Source organism: Dipodomys ordii, unplaced genomic scaffold (genome assembly GCF_000151885.1).
Source record: "Dipodomys ordii isolate 6190 unplaced genomic scaffold, Dord_2.0 Scaffold195, whole genome shotgun sequence".
Classification (NCBI taxonomy): domain Eukaryota; kingdom Metazoa; phylum Chordata; class Mammalia; order Rodentia; family Heteromyidae; genus Dipodomys; species Dipodomys ordii.
The window spans coordinates 154632-175302 of record NW_012267411.1 but is presented as its reverse complement, the minus strand read 5'-3'; the positions used below and the strand labels follow the sequence as shown (position 1 = coordinate 175302).

Here is a 20671-nt window from a genome sequence, read left to right as displayed (position 1 = left end):
TGTCCCTCAGCTCTTCAGCTCAAGGCTAGCGCTGTACCACTTGAGCCACAGCGCCACTTCCGGCTTTTTTCTGTTTGCTTATGTGGTGCTGAGGAATCGAACCCAGGGCCTCAAGCATGCAAGGCAAGCGCTCTACCACTGAGCCACCTTCCCAGCCCCTGCAAGTTTTTAAAAGTTATGATCCAAGTTTACCAAAATTTGCAGTTTTTAATCTGTTAGATATGACATTACTTTTCATGATAGGAATAGATATACTTAGATTAAGGTTACTTATGTTGAATGATTGATTTATTTCTTTGCAATTTTTACTTCAACAGGTGTTTAATATCTATGTTCTAGCTAACTGCTGGTTTATATCAGTAAACCAAATAGACATGACCCTGCTTTTATAGTTGCCCAAGTCCAGTGGGGGAAGATAAACATCTAACATACAACTGACAAGGGGTCCACAAGCTAAGCACAAGGGACTCTGAAATCTGTATATGGATCGGAAATGATCACAGAATTCTTTCTTAAGGATATTTGTTGATTTCTGAAAAGGGTTGGAATGGGAGTGGGTGAAGTGTTCCAGGTAGAAGGAACAGTATGTAGGAATATTTTAATATGGAAAGGAGCATAGTACATTTGAGGAATGAAAAGGGGGGCAGAACTAATAAGGACTGAAATTCATTAAACAATTGGAAGATCACTAGATAAGGCTCAAAACCTTATTAGTTTTAGCTCTCCTGCTCACTTGGTAGGTGCTTTGGGCTACTGTATTCTATTGATCTGTCTGACCTCTTGCTTCTTTGAAATCAGTCCCATTTATTCCATGTTTGCCATCCTCCTTTACAGAAAGGTTCAGTCCCTTGGCCAAGTTTACACAACTAAGAGGCAAAGCTGAGATTTGAAGTCCATGAAGGCTCTTCCCTTCATGCAGACTTGTCTTCTACTCTCCCTAAATTCCTGTCAGTTACTGTTAAGTAAAATTGTAGAATTTAGCCAGGTCACTAAATATAAAGTTAATATTATTAAAGTCATTATATTCCCATATACGATAACGAGTAGAAACTGAAAATGAAATGTAAAGTAATAGAAATGAACCTTTAAAATGTAATTTTTTAATTTATTTTTTATTTCTAACTTTTTGCCCATCCTTGGGCTTGAACTCAAGACCTGGGCGTTATCCATGAGCTTTTGTGTTCAAGGCTAATGCTCTACCACTTGAGCCACTCCCAACTGTTTTAGAAGTTAATTGCTCATAAAAGTCTCATGGATTCTTCCTACCTGGGCTGGCTTTCAACCACCATTCTCAGGGTTGGGAAGGTGGCTCATGGTAGAGTGCTTGCTTTGTATGCATGAGGCCCTGGATTTGATTTCTCAGCACCACATAAGCAGAAAAAGCCAGAGGTGGTGCTGTAGCTCAAGTGGTAGAGTGTTAGCCTTGAGCTGAAAAGCTGAGGGACAGCATCCAGGCTCACAACCGGCCAAAAAAAGAAATACCAACTGCCATTCTCATATCTCAACCTCTTAGGTAGCTAATATATCAGGTGTGAGCCCAGCAAAATGAGTGTAATTTTTACTAACATCAAGTGTCATGAACAAATATACTGTGTAGAAAATGCTGTTTTTTTTGAGTATTTAAATTGGGTATTTTCTTGAGTGTTTAAATATCAAGCTTTTTTTTTTTCCAAAGAGCTATGGTTGGTAAATATTTCAAGAGTTACATAATTTTTACTAACATCAAGTGTCATGAACAAATATACTGTGTAGAAAATGCTGTTTTTTTGAGTATTTAAATTGGGTATTTTCTTGAGTGTTTAAATATCAAGCTTTTTTTTTTTTTCCAAAGAGCTATTGTTGGTAAATATTTCAAGAGTTACTGCTTCATATTGATTTCTTTTTATTATAGTTGATGCTGATGTAACAGTGATAGGTTCTGGTCCTGGAGGATATGTTGCTGCTATCAAAGCTGCCCAGTTAGGCTTTAAGGTAAGGTTTAATGTTAGTGTTAATTTTGTTTTCGTATGATGTAATGAATTCACCATACTTACAAAAGACCTTAGGTAAGTGCAAATTTTTTAACTGTGCAAATTATTTGTAAGTTGAAACTAGTAGAGAGAAGGTTTATATGTTTGTATTGGTCATATGGAATGGAAAATCAAGTCTTACTATTTTTCTTCTTCTCAGAGTTTTCCTTTAGCTTCCAATCAGTCTTGGGAAGACTATAATAGAAGTAAAAAAAAGACTGGTAATGTTGGGTTGAAGCCATGGCTCATTTGGTAGACCTCCAGCCAGTGAGTGAAAGCAGATGCAGGTGCTAGTTGGAGTCCCCTTTGCAGACCTAGAAAAAGGAAAGAATGATAATATTAAATGAAAACATCTTTTATAATAATTTACTGCTGGTTCCACCAGCAGATTATGCGGCAATGGGATAAAGAATATGCTCATGCAGTGTTAACATTGTGAGGCTTGAGCTCAGGGCTTGGGCGCTGTTTCTGAGGTTTTGTACTCAAGGCTAGTTCTCATCTACTTTGAGCTACAGCTCTACTGTGTTTTCTAGTGGTTAATTGGAGGTGAATCTCATAAACTTTCCTGCCCCAGATGGCTTCCAACCTGATCCTCAGATCTCAGCCTCCTGAGTAGCTGTGATTATGAGTGTGAGCCACCAGTGCCCATATAATCTTTTATCAAAACACCATGGGGCAAGGAATGGGTTAACCAACTGAGCTGGAAAAACTGAAGGCATCTTCTGCAATCTCCACATTTAAAAATTCAGATTGGCCCTGGGCTTTCTTAAGGGAGTTATGGGGAAAATGCACAGAAAAACACATGTCAAAGATGGATAACAAGAAATCATTAACTAGTGTGGTAGGCAGATTTAGTAACAGATCCAGGATACCAGGAATCACTGACTTAAGTAAATGCAAGGACTCTTGTCTCTTGACTGGATTACTGAAGAAGTACCCAGTACCCAGGGTTTTTCCAGTTTTTTGTTGTCGTTGTTGTTTGTTTTGGTCAGTCATGGGGGCTGAACTCTGGGCCTGGGTGCTCTTTCTCAGCTATTTAGCTCAAGGCCAGCTCAAGGCGAGTGCTCTACCACTTGAGCCACAGTGCCACTTCTGGCATCTTTCTGTTGATGTCCTGCAGTAGAATGGAACCCAGGGCCTCATGCATGTGAGGCAAGCACTCTACCACTGAGCCACCTTCCCAGGCCTTTCCACTGGTTTTGAAACACCAAATCAAACACTAAGGGCTCTAGGGTTTCCACTTGAACCTCAATTTTTCTTAGTCAGATGATACATTTTAAAGAACTGTTATGTTGGCTGGTAATGTGGCTTTGTGGTAGAGTGCTTGCTTAGCATGCATGAAACCCTGGGTTTGATTCCTCAATACCACATAAACAGAAAAAGGTGGATGTGGTGCTGTGGCTCAAATGGTAGAATGCTAGCCTTGAGCAAAAGAAGCTTAGGGACAGTGTCCAGGCCCTGAGTTCAAGCCCCAGGACTGGCAAAAAAAAACCCAAAACAACTGTTAGGTCAATCTATGAAAAAGCACAGTTCCAATGGCCTGCTTTGCAGGACAGTGAGGACTGTTACATTGGGATTTGAAGTACCTTAGGTTGTATGTGGCTAAGTGTTTGCTCTAATTACAGACAGTCTGCATTGAGAAAAATGAAACACTTGGTGGAACATGCTTGAATGTTGGTTGTATTCCTTCTAAGGTAAGTGTATGTTTTGAATAGCCAGAGATTTTTTTCCATGAGCCACAACTATAAGGATGTATTGAGACTAGATTATTAGAATAACATTAACGGTATGATTTTAAAAGCTTATTTTTCTGTGTAAAATTTATTTTATTTATTTACTTTTTTTGTTGGTCCTGGGGCTTAACTCTGGGCTTGAGCGCTGTCCCTGCACCCTTCAGCTCAAGGCAAGTGCTCTACCGCCTGAGCCACAGTGCCACTTCCTATTTTCTGGTGGTTTATTGGAGATAAGAGTTTCACAGACTTTCCTGCCCAGGCTGGCTTTGAACCATGATCCTCAGATCTCGGCCTCCTCAGTAGCTAGGATTACAGGCATAAGCCATCAGCGCCCGGCTCTTTGTAAAATTTAATAGAGTGCTATCACTTTTAGCCTACCACATTTTACGTGTCTAAGAATAGCTAGTTTTTCCATTCAGACCATGACCATGACGTTCCTTTTTTTTCTCTCTCTTTAGTTTTCCATTACCAATGAAAGAGATAATTCAGATAATTACCAAATTCCTCTTTTACATCTTTATGTATGTAAGCATGACTACTTTTTTTGCCTGCCATGCTAAAGGGTGTTCTTAAGCTCTAGCTTTTAAAGAAAATGAAGTTGATTTTGTTTTTCATTCCTGTTGGTTGAATTTGCCTTCAATTGATTACATAAGGAAAGAGTAAACTGATAGTCTTATGCAACTGTAATAGTCTTGTACTAGTCCATATAGAGAGGTAAAGAATGTCTTTTGATTATGTCATATAAGTGCCTTTTGATTTCAGAGAATCTGAAGATTCGATAATTTTGCCTTATTTCCTTTAGGCTTTATTGAATAACTCTCATTATTATCATTTGGCCCATGGAAAAGATTTTGCATCTAGGGGAATTGAAAGTAAGTATACTTTAGCAGTACTACTGACAAGCTTGGCCATGTGTATCATACAAGAAAATAGTGAGGGACAAGTAAGAAAGAATCTTAAAAATAAAGAGAAATTTTGAGTTCTTAGAACTCATATTAGAGAATTATGAGTTCATATTAGATCTAGATTATCTTTTGTTCCTTTACAGTCTTTGCTTGCAGTTTGCTCTGTGTGTGTGTGTGTGTGTGTGTGTGTGTGTTTTATGTGAGCAGAGAGTTGGTTTTCATGCCACATACACCTAGGGATCACTGGGAAGGCTGGATTCTTGAGTCCATAAATAGGTTAAGGAAGGCCTGTTGCCTAAGTTATTGATAGAGTAAGAGAAAGGTAAAGCTTAGAGGAAAAGTAGAAGTACATTTCATAACATTTGAATTTGGTATGTCTTACCTTCTGCCATAGGTTTTTGTGTTGTTTTCATCATTTCTCTCCAATTGCTGTTATTGAAAGATAATTCCAGAAGCATAGTCTGGTCTAGAAAAGACTAAATATACCCTGGGGTTTTACTCTTACTTAGTTTCTTTATAGTTGTAGACTTATAAGAAAGGGCATAAGGAACCCAGTGTAGCTGGGCACCGGTGGCTCATGCCTAGCTACTCAGGAGGCTGAGATCTGAGGATTGCATTTCAAAGCCAGCCTGGGCAGGAAAGTCCATGAGACTCTTATCTCCAATAAAACCACTAGAAAAGCAGAAGTGGTGCTGTGGCTCAAGCTATAGAGCACTCGCCTTGAGTTGAAGAGCTGAGGGACAGTACCCAAACCCAGAGTTCAAGCCCCACAACCAACCAAAAAAACAAAAAACCAGTGTGTGCATGCACCAAAGCAAATATGTATAACTTCATGAGTTAGAAGTCAGAAGAGATAGAGTAGTCAAGAGACACACATTGTTGGAAGTGGTGCTGTGGCTCAAGTGGTAGAGAGCTATCCTTGAGCTGAAGAGTTCAGGGACAGCGCCCAGGCCTAGAGTTCAAGCCCTATGACCAACCAAAAAAAGAGAGACACATATTGTTGGCAAGGCTTTACATTCTTGTTCTGTGACCTCGGTAAATTGGAAATCCATCTAGTCTATTTCCTTACCTCTAAGGTCTGTGTTGGTTGCATGAACTGATTGCTAAGACAATTTTATCTCTACAGTTCTATTGAGTTAAGAATTTTTATCTCGGGCTGGGAAGGCGGCTCAGTGGTAAAGCGCTTGCCTTGCATGCCAGAGGCCCTGGGTTCCATTCCTCAGCACCACATAAGCAAAAAGAAAAAAGCCGGAAGTGGTGCTGTGGCTCAAGTGGTAGAGCACTAGCCTTGAGCTGAAGAGCTGAGAGACAGTGCCCAGGCCCAGAGTTCAGGCCCCACGACCAGACCCAAAAAAAAAAAAAAGAATTTTTATCTTAACATGGTTGCTTCAGAGTTTTCTTCTGAGTTGGGATTAAAATCTAATAGTTGATTGAAACACTGTTGTATTAAATTGCTATACTTGAAATTGAAATATACATTTAAGTTTTTGATTTTATGAAATTTAGCATTTCCCTTTATTTAAAAGTTAGATACTATTTTACTTTGCCATTGTACTTTAAATGTCCACCGGGTAATAACCATTATAAAAGAAGGGCATAGAATGTGTCACTGTGGGACATGTTCATTACAGTGTTTTTGTTGGTAGTACTGGACTTTGAACTCAGGGTTTTGTGTTTGCTAGGTGGGGCTATACCACTTTACTCACATCCCAGACCATAATATTTTGTTCAGGGCTGCATTTTTATCCAAGACGTACATTTAACATTGATAGGTTCTGTTATTGTTACATGGTGATGTCAGCCTTTTTTCTTTTTAAAATTTTATGTACTTTTTTAATATAATTCCATATGATTATAAATTATATAATTTTTTTTTTGTCTATTGTGGGGCTTGAACTCTGGGCCTGAGTACTGTCCCTCTCTTTAGCTCAAGGAGAACGCTCTGCTGCTTGAGCTATAATTCCACTTCTGGTTATCTAGTGGTTTATTGGAGATGAGAGTCTCACAGACTTTCCTGCCTGGGCTGGCTTTGAACTGTGATCCTCAGATCTCAGCCTCCTGAATAGCTAGGATTACAGGCATGAGCCACCGATGCCCAGCTGAAAGTATATAATTTTAAAAAATAATTCTTTTATATAATTCTGTCAACATTAAGCAGAAATCTTTCAACCCTAATGAATAAAAAATACTACATTGTTTCAAAAATTTAGCTAAGGACTTAAGATTTCTTTGACCAATTGCAGTGACTGGAGTTCACTTGAATTTAGAGAAGATGATGGAACAGAAGAGTACTGCAGTAAAAGCTTTAACAGGTGGAATTGCGCATTTATTCAAACAAAATAAGGTTGGTGTTCACATTTCTGCTTGATTTTGTATGTACATCAAACACTCTATTCTAAAGAGTGATGCTATTTGAACAACTTGGCTGCTGGGGAAATTTAAAGTAATGCTGACCTGAACTAGATTTGCATGGTATAAAAGTATTTGCTGGGCTGGGAATGTAGCATAATGGTAGAGTACTTTCCTAGCATGCATGAAGCCCTGGGTTCGATTCCTCAAAATAAGAAAAAACTGAAAGTGATGCTGTTGCTCAAGTGATAGAGTGCCAGCCTTGAGCAAATGAAGCTTAGGGACAGTGCCAAAGCCCTGAGTTCAAGCCCCAGGACTGGCAAAAAAAAAAAGTATTTGCTGCCACATGTGTAGTGTTTATGAAGGAAGTATATTAGAAATTACAGAGCATTTTTCCTTTTATCTGTGTATATTAATCAGAAAAAAATCCTTTAAACTTTGAAAATTTATAAAAATTTATTTTACAAAGGTTGTTCATGTCAATGGCTTTGGAAAGATAACTGGCAAGAATCAGGTCACAGCTACAAAAGCCGATGGCAGCACTCAAGTTATTGATACAAAAAACATTCTTATAGCTACGGGCTCAGAAGTTACTCCTTTTCCTGGCATCACGGTATTTATGCTTCTTTATTCCATACAACTGCTAACCTAAGTTTTGTAAATCGCTTTATGCTGTTCATGAATTTTAAGTGCGATTTGTGATCAGAATATTGTACTTTGACAATCATTCAGTCTGGGAAAGTTTCCCATTTTTTTCCTGCATTGATTTTCACTAGACAACATTTTATTAAACATTTGAATTCAATGTGAAGTTAAATCATTTTGTTTTGGAATACGGAATGGTAAAATTTAAGGGTAGCATTTTTATTAATATATTTTACTTTTTAAATACTGTATTTGGTCTTTAAAAAAGTTTTTCTAACATTTTCAACTGATTTGATAAAATTGAGTATGTAGAAAAAACAAGTAGCTGAATACTTTTAGTGATTTTTGTGAAGTGAGGTCATAATTAGTAAATGACTGGATTTTTTCAAATAATTTTGGTTGCGTGTTTGCTTTTCTAGATTGATGAAGATACAATAGTATCATCTACAGGTGCTTTATCATTAAAAAAAGTTCCAGAAAAGATGGTTGTTATTGGTGCAGGTGTGATTGGTGTAGAATTGGTAAGTTTTTTTGTGTGTTTTTACATTTTTTTTTTTTTGCCAGTACTGGGGCTTGAACTCAGTGCCTGGACACCGTCCCTGAACTACTTTTTGCTCAAGGCTACCTTTCTACCCCTTGAGCCACAGTGCCACTTCGGGCCTTTTCTGTTTATATCGTACTGAAGGATCAAACCCAGGGCTTCATGCATGCTAGGCAAGCATTCTACCACTAAGTCACATCCCCAGCCAAGAATTGGTAAGTTTTGTCTTTCTGTTTCTTAATCACTTGGAAGGGACTTAGTGCCCTATGTGGTTCCTTTTATAACATCTTAGGCTAGTCAGCCTTGTGCTTTGCTTAAACATTGTTGGTAATAGCAGATGCACTTTTTCTTCCAAGACAACTTTGAGGTAATCATTAGTCATTAGAATAGTCTCATTTATTTTATAATCTGCTTCTGTTTCTGTTCTTTGATACTGATTTCTTTGTTAATTTGACACAGCATTCAACATTATATGACAGTTCTTATTCTGAGCAAAAATCACACACGGTACAACATACATGATACGAGTCTTCCTTACATGTGTTGGAAATTCATGCCAAACCATTTACAATTCTCTGTGCACCTTGTTCTTTTGTCTTTCTGCCTGACTTGTTCTTCCTTCTTGTCCATCCAGCAACTTCCATGTATCTCCATTGATCCTTTTACTATGTTGTAGGTATCCTCTGTGCTATCCCATCTCGTCATCACCAAGAATCACACTATTCTGAAATCATGAATTCAAATACCGTGTTCTCTAACCACAGTCTCCTTTATTTACTACTCCTAGTACACTTTTTATTTTTATTTTTTACATTGTTAGTATAAATGTGATGTTCAGAGAGACAATAGTTACACAAGTCAAATAATGAGTACATTTCTTTGTGGACAATGTCACTCCTTTACCTGGTATACTTTTGTATTCTTCATTGTTGGCACACTTTGTAGTCCAGAAATCCCCTGCTTTTTGTTGTGTTTCCTAATGTTTTCCTATCTCTTGACCGATTTCCTAATTGGTTTGATTCCATTGTTACTCACATCTGATACTTTTCTGATATAACTTGCTTGGCAAACTTGTCTTGGCTAAATCCAGCTGTCTCCTTATACTTTTCTGACATAACTTGCTTGGCAAACTTGTCTTGGTTGAATCCAGCTGTCTCCTTTTTAAAATACTATTCTCAGGGTGTTAACTGCACCTGAAGGAAATCAGACCCTCTAGATTGGTGCCTGTATAAATGTTTGTTCTCAGACTTCAGCAGAACTCAGCCTTTTTGTGCTCAAGGCTAGTGCTCTACTATGTGAGCCACAGCGCCACTTCCAGCTTTTTCTGAATAATTTATTGGAAATAAGAGCCTCACAGATTTTTCTGTCCAGGCTGGCTTTGAACTTCGATCCTCAAATCTCAGCCTCCTGAGTAGCTAGGATTACAGGTGAGAGAGACCAGTGCCTGGCTTTTACTTTTGACCTTCCTTCAAGATCGTTGAAAACAAGAACTGAGTTTTAGTGATATCTGAGTCTGAATGGTAATCATTTAGTTTTTTTTGCCAGTACTGGGGTTTGAACTCGGAGCCTGGTAGTAGGCCAGTGGTAGACAGGTGCTCTACCATTGGACTCTGTGGGGTTATTTGAACCCTTATTTGAACCATTCTACTGTGTACTGCACTATCTCATTTCAGTTTTAATTTACATTTCTTTAGTGATTTACTTGAGTTTTATGTGTTTATCATCTGTCTGTCTTTCACATACTTTTCAATCTAATAGGTATGTGGTTTGACTTGCCCTTGTACTGTTTGAACCACACCCCAACCCTCTTTTGATAAAGAGTCTTCCATTTTTCCCCAGGCCTGGCCTTAAACTGAGATCTTTTTACTTACTTACTTTTTACTCTAATGTAGTTCAAATCATAGGCTTGTACCCCATGTCCTGTTTATTGAGATGGTTTCTCTCTGTGTCTTTGCCTAGGCTGGCCACAAGCTGAGCTTCAGATTTCCACCTTCTGAGTAGCTGGGATTAAGTTTGTTTGCTTTTTAATCATTGAGTTTAGAGAGTTTTATTATCTTTTATCTTTTTTCATTGTTATTATAAAGGTGATGTACATAGGGGTTACAGTTACATAAGTCAGGTAAAGAGTACATTTCTTTTTGGACAATGTTACTCCTTCCCTTACTCTCCCAGTTTTCCCCTCCTGTTCCTACCTACAGGTTGAATAGTTCATTTTCAACATAGTGTCTAGTGAGTACCACTGCTGCATTTGTTCACTCTCTGTCTGTGGCTTTTTTTAAATTCAATTTTTTTTGTTTTGTTTATATGGTACTCAAGAATTGAATCCAGGGCCTCATGCATGCTTAGGCAAGCACTCAGCCACTAAGCCACATTCCCAAACCCAGTCTGTGGCTTTTATTTTCCTGTGCTTAACACTTCTGAGAATGCAGTTTTGATGAAGTCTAATTTATCATGTTTTGTTGGTTTGTTTTAAGAATTATGCTCTTGGTGGTGTGTCTAAGAAATCTTTGCCAGCTTCCAGTATCAGAGATTATATTTGGGTTTTCTTCTAAAAGTTTTGTAGTCTTAGATTTTAGATCCATCATCCATTTTGAGTTAATTTTTATTGTTGTTTTGTTTTGCTTTTTTTTTTTTTTTAATTGGTTGTGGAACTTGAACTCTGGGCCTGGGTGCTGTCCTGAGCTCTTAAGCTTAAGGCAAGCACTCTACCGCAGAGCCACTTCTGGTTTTCTGGTGGTTAATTGGAGATAAGAATCTCATGGACTTTTCCTGCCTAGGCTGGCTTCAAACAGCTATCCTCAGATCTCAGCCTCCTGAGTAGCTAGGATTTTACAGGTGTGAGCCAAAGGTGCTCGACTGAGTTAATTTTTGTATGTAATTATTGGATTTTTAATGACCTCTTACTAATTTAGCTCTCATCTACAAAATAAATGGAATTGATAAAGTGAATGTACAAACCTAATTGAAAAGGCCAACTCAGGTAATTTTGTTATGAGATGATTGTGTGTGTGTGTTTGTTTGTGTGTGTATGTATGTGTATGCACGCATGTGTCAGTCCTGGAGATTGACATCAGGGCCTGGGCACTGTCCTTGAGCTTTTTTGCTCAAGACTAGCACTCTGCCACTTGAACCATAGCTCTATTTCTGGCTTTTGTTGTTAATCGGAGATAAGTTTCACGGAGTTTCCTGCTTGGGCTAGCTTCAGACTGTTAATCCTCAGATCCAAACCTCCTCAGTAGCTATGATTACAGGTGTGAATTACTGATGCCTAGCTACTAGATGTTTTTAATGTAAGTTTTTTCCAAGGATTTGTTCCTAGTGTTTCATATTTAATTCAGTAGTAAACTTAAGTTCATCTTGCTTACATGTAGCTTTATATATAATTCAGAAATTATGCTAATGGGTAAAATATTGAGGAAAAAACACTTTAGTTTGAATTACTTAACACCAGTGTGTATTAGGAGTAAGAGCCTAGTTTTCTTCCCTGGGCTTTTGGACTTAACTTTTCCCTTTTGCCAGTTAACACTCTTCTGGCAGTTGTCTGTTCATTCTCTTCTTTCACTGCTTCAAGTCTTTATACAAGTGGTGTTCACTCAGTGAAGCCTTCGCAAATCACACTGTTGAAGGTTGCAGTCCTCTTTCAGTAATCTCAGTTGGCTGGATTTTCTCATAGCACTGTTCTGTCATCTAGGGTAAATTTTATCTATCCATTTCCTTTTCAGGGAGCTTTATTGTTGTCACTAACATACCTAGAGGCTGAGAGGTGTCTAGTGTGCACTAGGAGCCCAGTGAATGTTGAGTAAGAGAGTAAGTGTATTAAGTAACACCTGCTGACCCCAGGTTAAGTGTAAGCTGCTAATTAGCAAAAGAAGAAACTGCTATACAGTATATTATTTAAGATGATTTATTTAAGATGATTTAGTAAACATTCGATGTGGACATTCACTCTGTATGATTATCAGGGTTATTTTTGGATTGTTGTTTCCAGGGTTCAGTTTGGCAAAGACTTGGTGCGGATGTGACAGCAGTTGAATTTTTGGGTCATGTAGGTGGAATTGGAATTGACATGGAAATATCTAAAAACTTTCAACGTGTACTTCAAAAGCAAGGTTTTAAATTTAAATTGAATACCAAGGTCACGGGTGCCACCAAGAAGTCAGATGGAAAAATAGATGTATCGTAAGTATGTTACATTTGTTTTTGATATATCATATTTGTTTCTTTAAGAAACACTCAGGTTTTCAAAATCAGAAAAATAAACATAGTTTTGATAACTGAAGGCCATTCTGTTGCTTAATATGCTTATCAATAGTTAATTTAGTGCTAGAAATTTTAGTTAGATGTCATTGTAACATGTTTTCATAATACAAATTAGACCCATACATGAGGAAATCAATATTATCAGTTTATTTGGCACTCTATTAAATACTTAGGCAATTTAATGAAATAACTTGGCTAAGGACAGTATTAGTGAGTTCAGTTAGTGCTGGATGTTTCTTACTGAGATTTTTGGTGGTGGTGTTGGTTTTGGGGGTAGTAGTGATGCTGGTGCTGGAGATCAAAGCCAGGGCTTTGTGATGTTAGGCCAGGCAACTGTTCTACCACCAAGTCATGTCCTTAGCCGTGAAATCTATGTGTATCTGTGTTTGTTTTTTTTTAAGGAAGTTGTTTCTTTGAGATAGAATCTACTATGCTAATCCAGACTGGCTTCAAGCTTGGAATTCTCTTCCTTTCCAAATACCCTTCACCCCTACCTGTGCCATGTATGACAGGATTTGAACTCAGGGCCTTGTGCTCTCACTCAGTTTTCTTCCTCACAGCTGGAGTTCTACCTTAAGCCACACACCTTCACAACATTTTGCTGGTTGACTTGAGGTGATGGCTTACAGACTTTTCTTCCCAAGCTGGCTTCTCTAGGTCTATGCATCCTGATGTGGCTTACTCATGTGAGCCACCAATTCCTGCCTTGAATTAACATACATTTGCAATATGTGGAAGTTTTATTGTGATATTTCCATACATATACATAGTGCACTTTGAACTCCACCTCCACCATGTTTTTTTCCCTCCTTCCCACCTTTTCCAAGTAGTACTTGGTAGGTTCATCTTACTATATTCATATGTATATTCATATGTATATTCATGAATATATTTTATATATAAATACAGCATATATCTATATATGTATTATATAGAGATATATAAAATACCCATTGATCGTCACCTTTTCCGTATCCCTTCCAAACCTTGTTAAACATCTTATTACACTGTGTTTTTAATTATATTTTATTTAGTTATACAAAGGAGCCATTCAAATCAGTCAAATGAGTTTATGAACACAGTGCATCTTGATTGATGTTGGCCCTTTCATCATCACCACTTATTCACTCCTGTCCCTCCCAAACCCCTCTCAATTTTCTTTTTCCTTTTTTTTTTTTTTTTTTTGTGCTGGTCCTGACCCTGAGCTTTTTTTGCTTGAGGTGTACTTGAGACATGGTTTTGCTTCTGGCTTTTTTGGGTTAAGTGTCATGGACTTTCATGTCAGTGCTGTCTTTGAACTATAATCCTCAGATCTCAGCTGTCTGAGTAGCTTGGATTATAGGCATGCCACTGGTACTCTGATCAGTTTTCTTTTTGTTGGTTGTGGGGCTTGAACTCAGTGCCTGGGGCTGTTCCTGAGCTTTTTTGCTCAAGGCTAGCACTCTACCACTTTCAGCTACAGTACCACTTCTAGTTTTCTGAAGGTTAATTAGAGATAAGAGTCTTGACTGCTTCCTAGACTGGCTTTGAACCACAATCTTCAGATCTCAGCTTCTTGAGTAGCTAGGATTACAGTCACGAGCCACCAACTTCCTGGTCAGTTTTATTCCATGGGCTATGTATTCTCCCCCTTCCTTTCAACTTCTGGTTTCCTGGTATTCATTTTGTTGGAGTTTTTCTAAAGAATTGCACTGTTTGAATTCTTCCCTACAAATATTATACTTTGGTTAACCCGTTTATGTATAGTTGTATACAACTCTGTACTTGTACGTTTATAAACCAGATCTAGCTTCTACATTTGAGATAAAACATGTATCCTTTGTCTCTCCGGGCCTGACTTCACTTAACATAATTTTTTCCAGGTCCATCTGTTTCTTTGAAGTGATGGAATAGTTTTCCTTCTGGATGAATTAAATTCACTGCCTGTTTTGACTTGTTTTTATAATGAATCTTTATTATCAGAAATATCATTAGTCCTTGAAAAGTTTGAAATATTAAAATGTTACCTCTGTCATAAACTATGTAGACTTGTGTTTACGAGTTAAACTCTGCTCATTATTTAGCATTGAAGCTGCTGCTGGTGATAAAGCTGAAGTTATCACATGTGATGTACTCTTGGTTTGCATTGGCCGGCGACCCTTTACTCAGAATTTGGGACTAGAAGAGCTTGGAATTGAACTAGATCCCAGAGGTAGAATTCCAGTGAATAGCAGATTCCAAACCAAAATTCCAAAGTAAGTTCGGTAATTATCTTAACTTTTCCTACTATTTTATACTAGCAGTGTCATATATGCAAACATTTCCAGCCAGGTCATCATTTTATGTAATTATCAACAACAAAATGTAATAGTGAGGAAGACTTTGGAAATCTTTTTTTTTTTGGGGGGGGTCTAGTTGTGGGGCCTGAACTCTGGGCCTGGGTGCTGCCAGCCCCGACTTTGAAAATCTTTGAGAGGGGCTGGAAAGATGGCTCAGTGGTAGAGCGCTTGCCTTGCATGCATGAGGCCCTGGGTTCGATTCCTCAGCACCACATAAGCAGAAAAAAAAAAAGCCAGAAGTGGCGCTGTGGCTCAAGTGGTAGAGCGCTAGCCTTGAGCTGAAGAGCTGAGGGACAGTGTCCAGGCTGAGTTCAGGCCCCACGACTGGACCAAAAAAAAAGAAAAATCTTTGAGGGCTGGGAAGGTGGCTCAGTGGTAGAGCGCCAGCCTTGAGCTGAAGAGCTGAGGGACAGCGCCAGGCCCAGAGTTCAGGCCCCACGACCAGACCCCCCCCCCCAAAAAAAAAACTTTGATAATTATTGTGATTTTAAATTAAGAACATTTTCTGCATTTTGAATATCTTTCTTAAATGGTATTATTTCATACACTATTTTGAAAATAAGATTTGTGTCATGCTTAAAAAATGTCTTGGCTTTGGGAAAAAACATATTTAGAAGATAATTAAATAATTCTAATTAAATATAACTGTTTTCATTGCTCTAAGATTAAGAATCTGAACTTGGATTTTAGAAGAGCTGCCTCTGAAATATTTTGGGAGCACTTAGTAGCTCAAAGCATATTTTTGTTCTGGTGGTGTAAATAAAATACCTTTGATTTCAGAAGCTCACTTTTTGTTTGGTTTGATCTCTGTGGTAGTATCTATGCTATTGGTGATGTGGTCGCTGGTCCAATGCTGGCTCACAAAGCAGAGGATGAGGGCATCATCTGTGTTGAAGGAATGGCTGGCGGTGCAGTGCACATCGACTACAACTGTGTGCCATCAGTGATTTACACACATCCGGAAGTTGCCTGGGTTGGCAAATCAGAAGAGCAGTTGAAGGAAGAGGTAATCCTAGATGTGGATGGAATTAACCCCATCATGCAGAATTGAGCTATTGACAGTAGTAGCTGAGAAAGGGCATCTTGCATTAATATTTTTAATTACTGTAGAGTACACTAAGTCTTGTATTTTTTTTCCCTCTTCTAGCATCATAAAGAGATCATTCTTAGATCTGCCAGCAGTAAAGTAGGGAAGAATAAGCTACCTGTGTTTAAAAAAACTCCACAGCTTTTGTATTTGGCTTTGAAATATAACCACACTTTTATAGACATACAGGCCAACATAAATATTTGCTTACATTAGTTGTAGCTTCTGTATGCTCTGTGAATATCTTTCTCCTTGGGATTTATTTTCTGAACAAATGATAGAAAATGAACTTATTCATTGCTTATATAGGTTCTTATCTTGTCTCACAGGGTATTGAGTACAAAATTGGGAAATTCCCATTTGCTGCAAATAGCAGAGCTAAGACAAATGCTGACACAGATGGTATGGTGAAGATTCTTGGCCAGAAATCAACAGACAGAATACTAGGAGCACATATTTTAGGACCAGTGAGTATTCTAAAGGCAGATAAATATACCATTAAGATTTTTGGAAAGCATTAATAGTTATAAGTTAATTTTATACTACCTGTTTACATCTTGATGTTGCTACTGACTGATATGCTGCATATTTTGTGTGCGTGTGCGTGCGTGTGTGTGTGTGTGTATGTGTTGGTATTAGGGCTTGAACTTACCGTGTACTCTTGCTTAGGTATCTTGCTTACAATTAGTATTTACCACTTCGGTCACACCTCCAGATGAGTGTTTTACTTGTTAATTGGAGATGGGAGTCTCAGACTTTCCTGCTCAGTCTGGAGATCCTCTGTCTCATTCCTGAGTAGTTAGGATTACAGGTTTGAGTTATAGCACCTAGCTTATCTAGAGTGCCTCCTAGTACTCTTGGCAGTATTGCTTGCCCTATCATCTACTTTCTATACTTTAGATAGGTTACTCTTCTAAAACAGACCAAGCCACTTTCCCACTTCAAACCTTGCAGTAGTATTTTTCAACCTGAGATTTGTATTTGAGGCTTCTCTGAATGTATTCTGCCCTGCCTACCTTTCTGACCCCATCTTTGCTCATTAATTTCTTGCCATATCAGTCTTTTTTTTATTATTGTGAAAATAGCATACAGAGGGGTTACAATTACATGGTCGAGGTAATGAGTACATTTCTTATCAAGCATTGTTGCCTCTTCCCCTTCCCATCCCTTCCTATGTCCCTCCCCCCCCTGCACATCCCCCCTCCCCACCTCTCCCCCCACTCCCCCGCCAAAGTTTGTTTTCGACATAACGACTTTACATTTCATTGTTGCAATGGATCCACCTGTATCCCTATTTAAACGATTTGTTTTCCCTTCCCCTCCACAAATTATCCCAACATCAAATAAAGTGAGAGCAGGGTTTATATCGTGGGGGAGGGACATACAAAGTAACAAAGAAATCATCTTATAAATATGTTAGAAACAATCTCAAGAAAGAAAAAACATTTGAGTCCTTATCTTGGGGTTCATTTCACTTAATATCAGTATAGTTTTTACGCAGTTGACTTAAAAGACCTAGTGTGTTCACTTTTTAGAGCCTTTTTGCTTAAAGTACCCTCTACCTAGAAAGCTCTGCCTCCAGACCTTTGTATGACTCGTTCTTGCTCAGGCCTTAGCTCAGCTGTCACCTTCTAAGGAAAGCCCTAAGACAGCACTAAGTGTAAAACTTGTTCTCCATATAGGCATCTGAAAGAGAAGAGAATATTTGAGTGTTTCTAGTTACTTTTTTCCTAAGTATACACACATTGGCCTTCTTTCAGTTTTGCAGCCACTTGTAAGGTAGGTGCTATTTTTGAAGTATAGAAACTGAAGCACATATAGCCAATGTGTGGTTGAGGTTGCAGAGCAGCAGGATTAGCCATCTAGACTATCTGACATGAATCCAAGCTCTTCTGTCACCTTTTATGCTTTTCCTTACTCTTCCTCAACTGCTGTAATAGTTTTAAGAAAATGTTAAGTTCTCAAAGCGAGTCTCTTATTAATCATTGCTGTTTATTAACATGAAGGTTTGGCCCTGGAAGTAAAATTTCTTCTTGGCTTATTTTAAGGGTGCTGGAGAGATGGTAAATGAAGCTGCTCTGGCTCTGGAGTATGGTGCATCCTGTGAAGATGTAGCTAGAGTCTGTCATGCACATCCGGTAATTATTAGCAGCGTACAGAATGGGTATCTCAATTTTCTTCTACCCCATCAAAATGTGTTTTTTAATTCTACATTTCTTCCTTTGCAGACCTTATCAGAAGCTTTTAGAGAGGCAAATCTGGCTGCATCATTTGGCAAACCAATCAACTTTTAAACTAGAAGATAAATTTTTTTTCTGTAAGTTTCTGGAAGCTTTTGTAGAGGTCACATTTCTGATCAGCATATGCTCACAGTTCCAAGAAATTCTAAGGATTGAAGTAGAAGGCATTTCATGGGCATGGACAGAATGGAATAATTTTATACGTATCTATATTTTAAATATTTTATTTCAGTGCATTAGCATGTGGGACAGACAAAGCTCTGATAGTAACATCCTGGGAAGTTTCCATCAAGCCATATTTTCATGCTATTTATGAAGGGTACAGCTTTACTGAATTAATGTTACATGGCTTTTATCTTTTTTTATAAGGAACTACAGTATGATATGTGAACAGCTGTATTTGAAGGAAAATGATCAAGTTAAATTTGGTATTCATATTGGAAAGAAGATTCAAATATGTATAAACTGAACACATATAAATAAAAGTGACCACTTGTTTTATTTAACTCCTAAAATCTTGCAATTTAGATTTGGATTTGGGTTTTTAAGATTCTGTTGAGGTCTACAAGTCTGAAGGATAGTTACTCAAAATGTCTACAAAACCTCAAATATTAAATGGAGATTAAAATGTATTATAGCAAGCAATGGAGACATCAAAATAAACATCTTAAATAGTCATTTATTAGTTATTCTGAGTACATTTTTAGATGGTCCTAATTCTTTTGACTAGCTCTATTACATTTATTATTTTATAAGGCTGTGTCTTGTATTTGTAATCCTAAGATTTTTGTTGTTGGTAGTCGTGGGGCTTGAACTGTAGGTCTGGGCATTGTCCCTCAGCTCTTCAGCTCAAGACGAGCACTGTACTACTTCAGCCACAGTGCCACTTAAGAGTTTCATGGACTTTCCTGCTTGGCCCGGCTTTGAATCACTATCCTCAGATCTCAGCCTCCGTAGTAGGATTACAAGTGTGAGCCACCTGCGCCCGGCTAATGCTAAGATATTTAAAGGTTATTATTCTTTCATCTGTTTTACAGGGATCTACTCAGTGGTTAAAAAAAATTTCTGGAGAAGTATAACCTAAATATTTAATCCCTGTGTTCTACATGGCAAATGATTATTTCTTAAAGTGTTAGAAAAACTGCATTTACTGATAAATGTTTTAAGATAGTTTTTTATCTTAGGACCAAGTACTAAAAAAAGTTCAGTAGGTTTTTGTGTATTATAACTAGAATCAGAGCATTTCAGATTATGGAGTTCCAAATTTTGGTTTTGATAGCATAGATTTCTAAAGAGGAAAGTAAAAAAATACTAGAGATAGTCGACTCTAGGTGTCCGATTCGGACCGCTGCAGTTCCTCACTGGCGTTCGCCCTCGCCTTGCTGCCTGCCTTCTGAGCTAACCATGCTGGCACATCTCAATGTACTCCCCACACAGATGGATTACAAGGGACAAAAGCTAGCTGAACAGATGTTTCAAGGAATTATTCTTTTTTCTGCAATAGTTGGATTTATCTATGGGTACGTGGCCAAACAGTTTGGGTGGACAGTCTATAGTTATGGCCGGATTTGCTTTTTCGTGTTTGCTGACACTTCCTCCATGGCCCATCTATTGATGACCTCCCCTCAAATGGTTACCTGTTCAAGACTCAGGAACAGAAGACAAGAAAACAGGGATAGAAAAATTAAGAGGCATGCTAAAAATAATTGATTGGGGTTTTCTTTTTTTTTATTTTTTAGAGTTTAATAAGATTTTAATAATATTGGTAGGGAGCCAACTCACAAGATGGCCCTGGAATACAGCATATAAAGAAACCTCAGAGACAAAAATAAAAACTCATGAAAACATAAGAGCACTCTAAAAAAGGGAATAATCTTTAGGATAAAGAAACCATTTTCTCAATAAAAGTACTGAACATGTTTAATAAAGATTAAATGAGATTAAAGATAAGACACGTGGCTCGTATATTCCACTTACAGTGATTAGGCTAAAGCATTCAGGAAGCAACAATGAGCTCCAATCCCCAACAGTGTATAGTAACAGCCTCTGGGAAGTGGGGGGGGAGGGGCCACGTGGAGAAGTTCTCACAACCCACTTACAGGACAGGAATGCACAAAGATAAGAAGCCAAAACCACAGGGGTCCCCACCCCCCAGAGAGATGATATGCCACTCCCTGGTGTGACAGGAGAGGCGGGAACAGAGAAGATACTCCTGCTCAGGGGCACTGATCATCTGCCAGACCAGCTATGCCATCCTATCCAGTTCTTCTGGGTGGGTAGATGGGGGGGTTTCCCTCTACAGCAAATACTTTAATACTACTGTCATTCGGGCTTGATTTTTTTTTCCAAGGCCACTACATGCTATGCTTCATTTGGGCCAGATGTTCACATCAGCATGTCTGCTCATCCCCGCTAAGAACCAAATATTATTTACATGAGGAGTGACTACTGAAACCTAGTGGATAGCAGAGCCACCAGCCTCCCAGCCATACACATCATAAAGGAGGGGACACCTGAGATCCAGCCCATTAGGACAGGCCCTCATTTTCAATCCTAAATCAATAATCTAAACAGATGCGGACTG

At 38.3% G+C, this 20671-nt stretch overlaps 1 protein-coding gene across 1 annotated transcript in view; it reads left to right on the top strand.

The window, feature by feature from the left end:
* Positions 1–18769, top strand: part of Dld (dihydrolipoamide dehydrogenase) — a 21994-nt gene extending 3225 nt beyond the window's left edge. Inside the window, exons 2-13 of the mRNA XM_013034716.1 lie at positions 1892–1971; positions 3635–3703; positions 4545–4614; positions 6891–6991; positions 7466–7609; positions 8061–8162; positions 12171–12361; positions 14506–14676; positions 15577–15766; positions 16177–16314; positions 17896–17985; positions 18076–18769. Of these exons, the coding sequence (XP_012890170.1) occupies positions 1892–1971; positions 3635–3703; positions 4545–4614; positions 6891–6991; positions 7466–7609; positions 8061–8162; positions 12171–12361; positions 14506–14676; positions 15577–15766; positions 16177–16314; positions 17896–17985; positions 18076–18141 (1412 nt within the window). The 3' untranslated portion in view covers positions 18142–18769. The remainder of the gene's footprint in view (positions 1–1891; positions 1972–3634; positions 3704–4544; positions 4615–6890; positions 6992–7465; positions 7610–8060; positions 8163–12170; positions 12362–14505; positions 14677–15576; positions 15767–16176; positions 16315–17895; positions 17986–18075) is intronic.
* The last annotated feature ends 1902 nt before the right edge of the window (positions 18770–20671 follow it).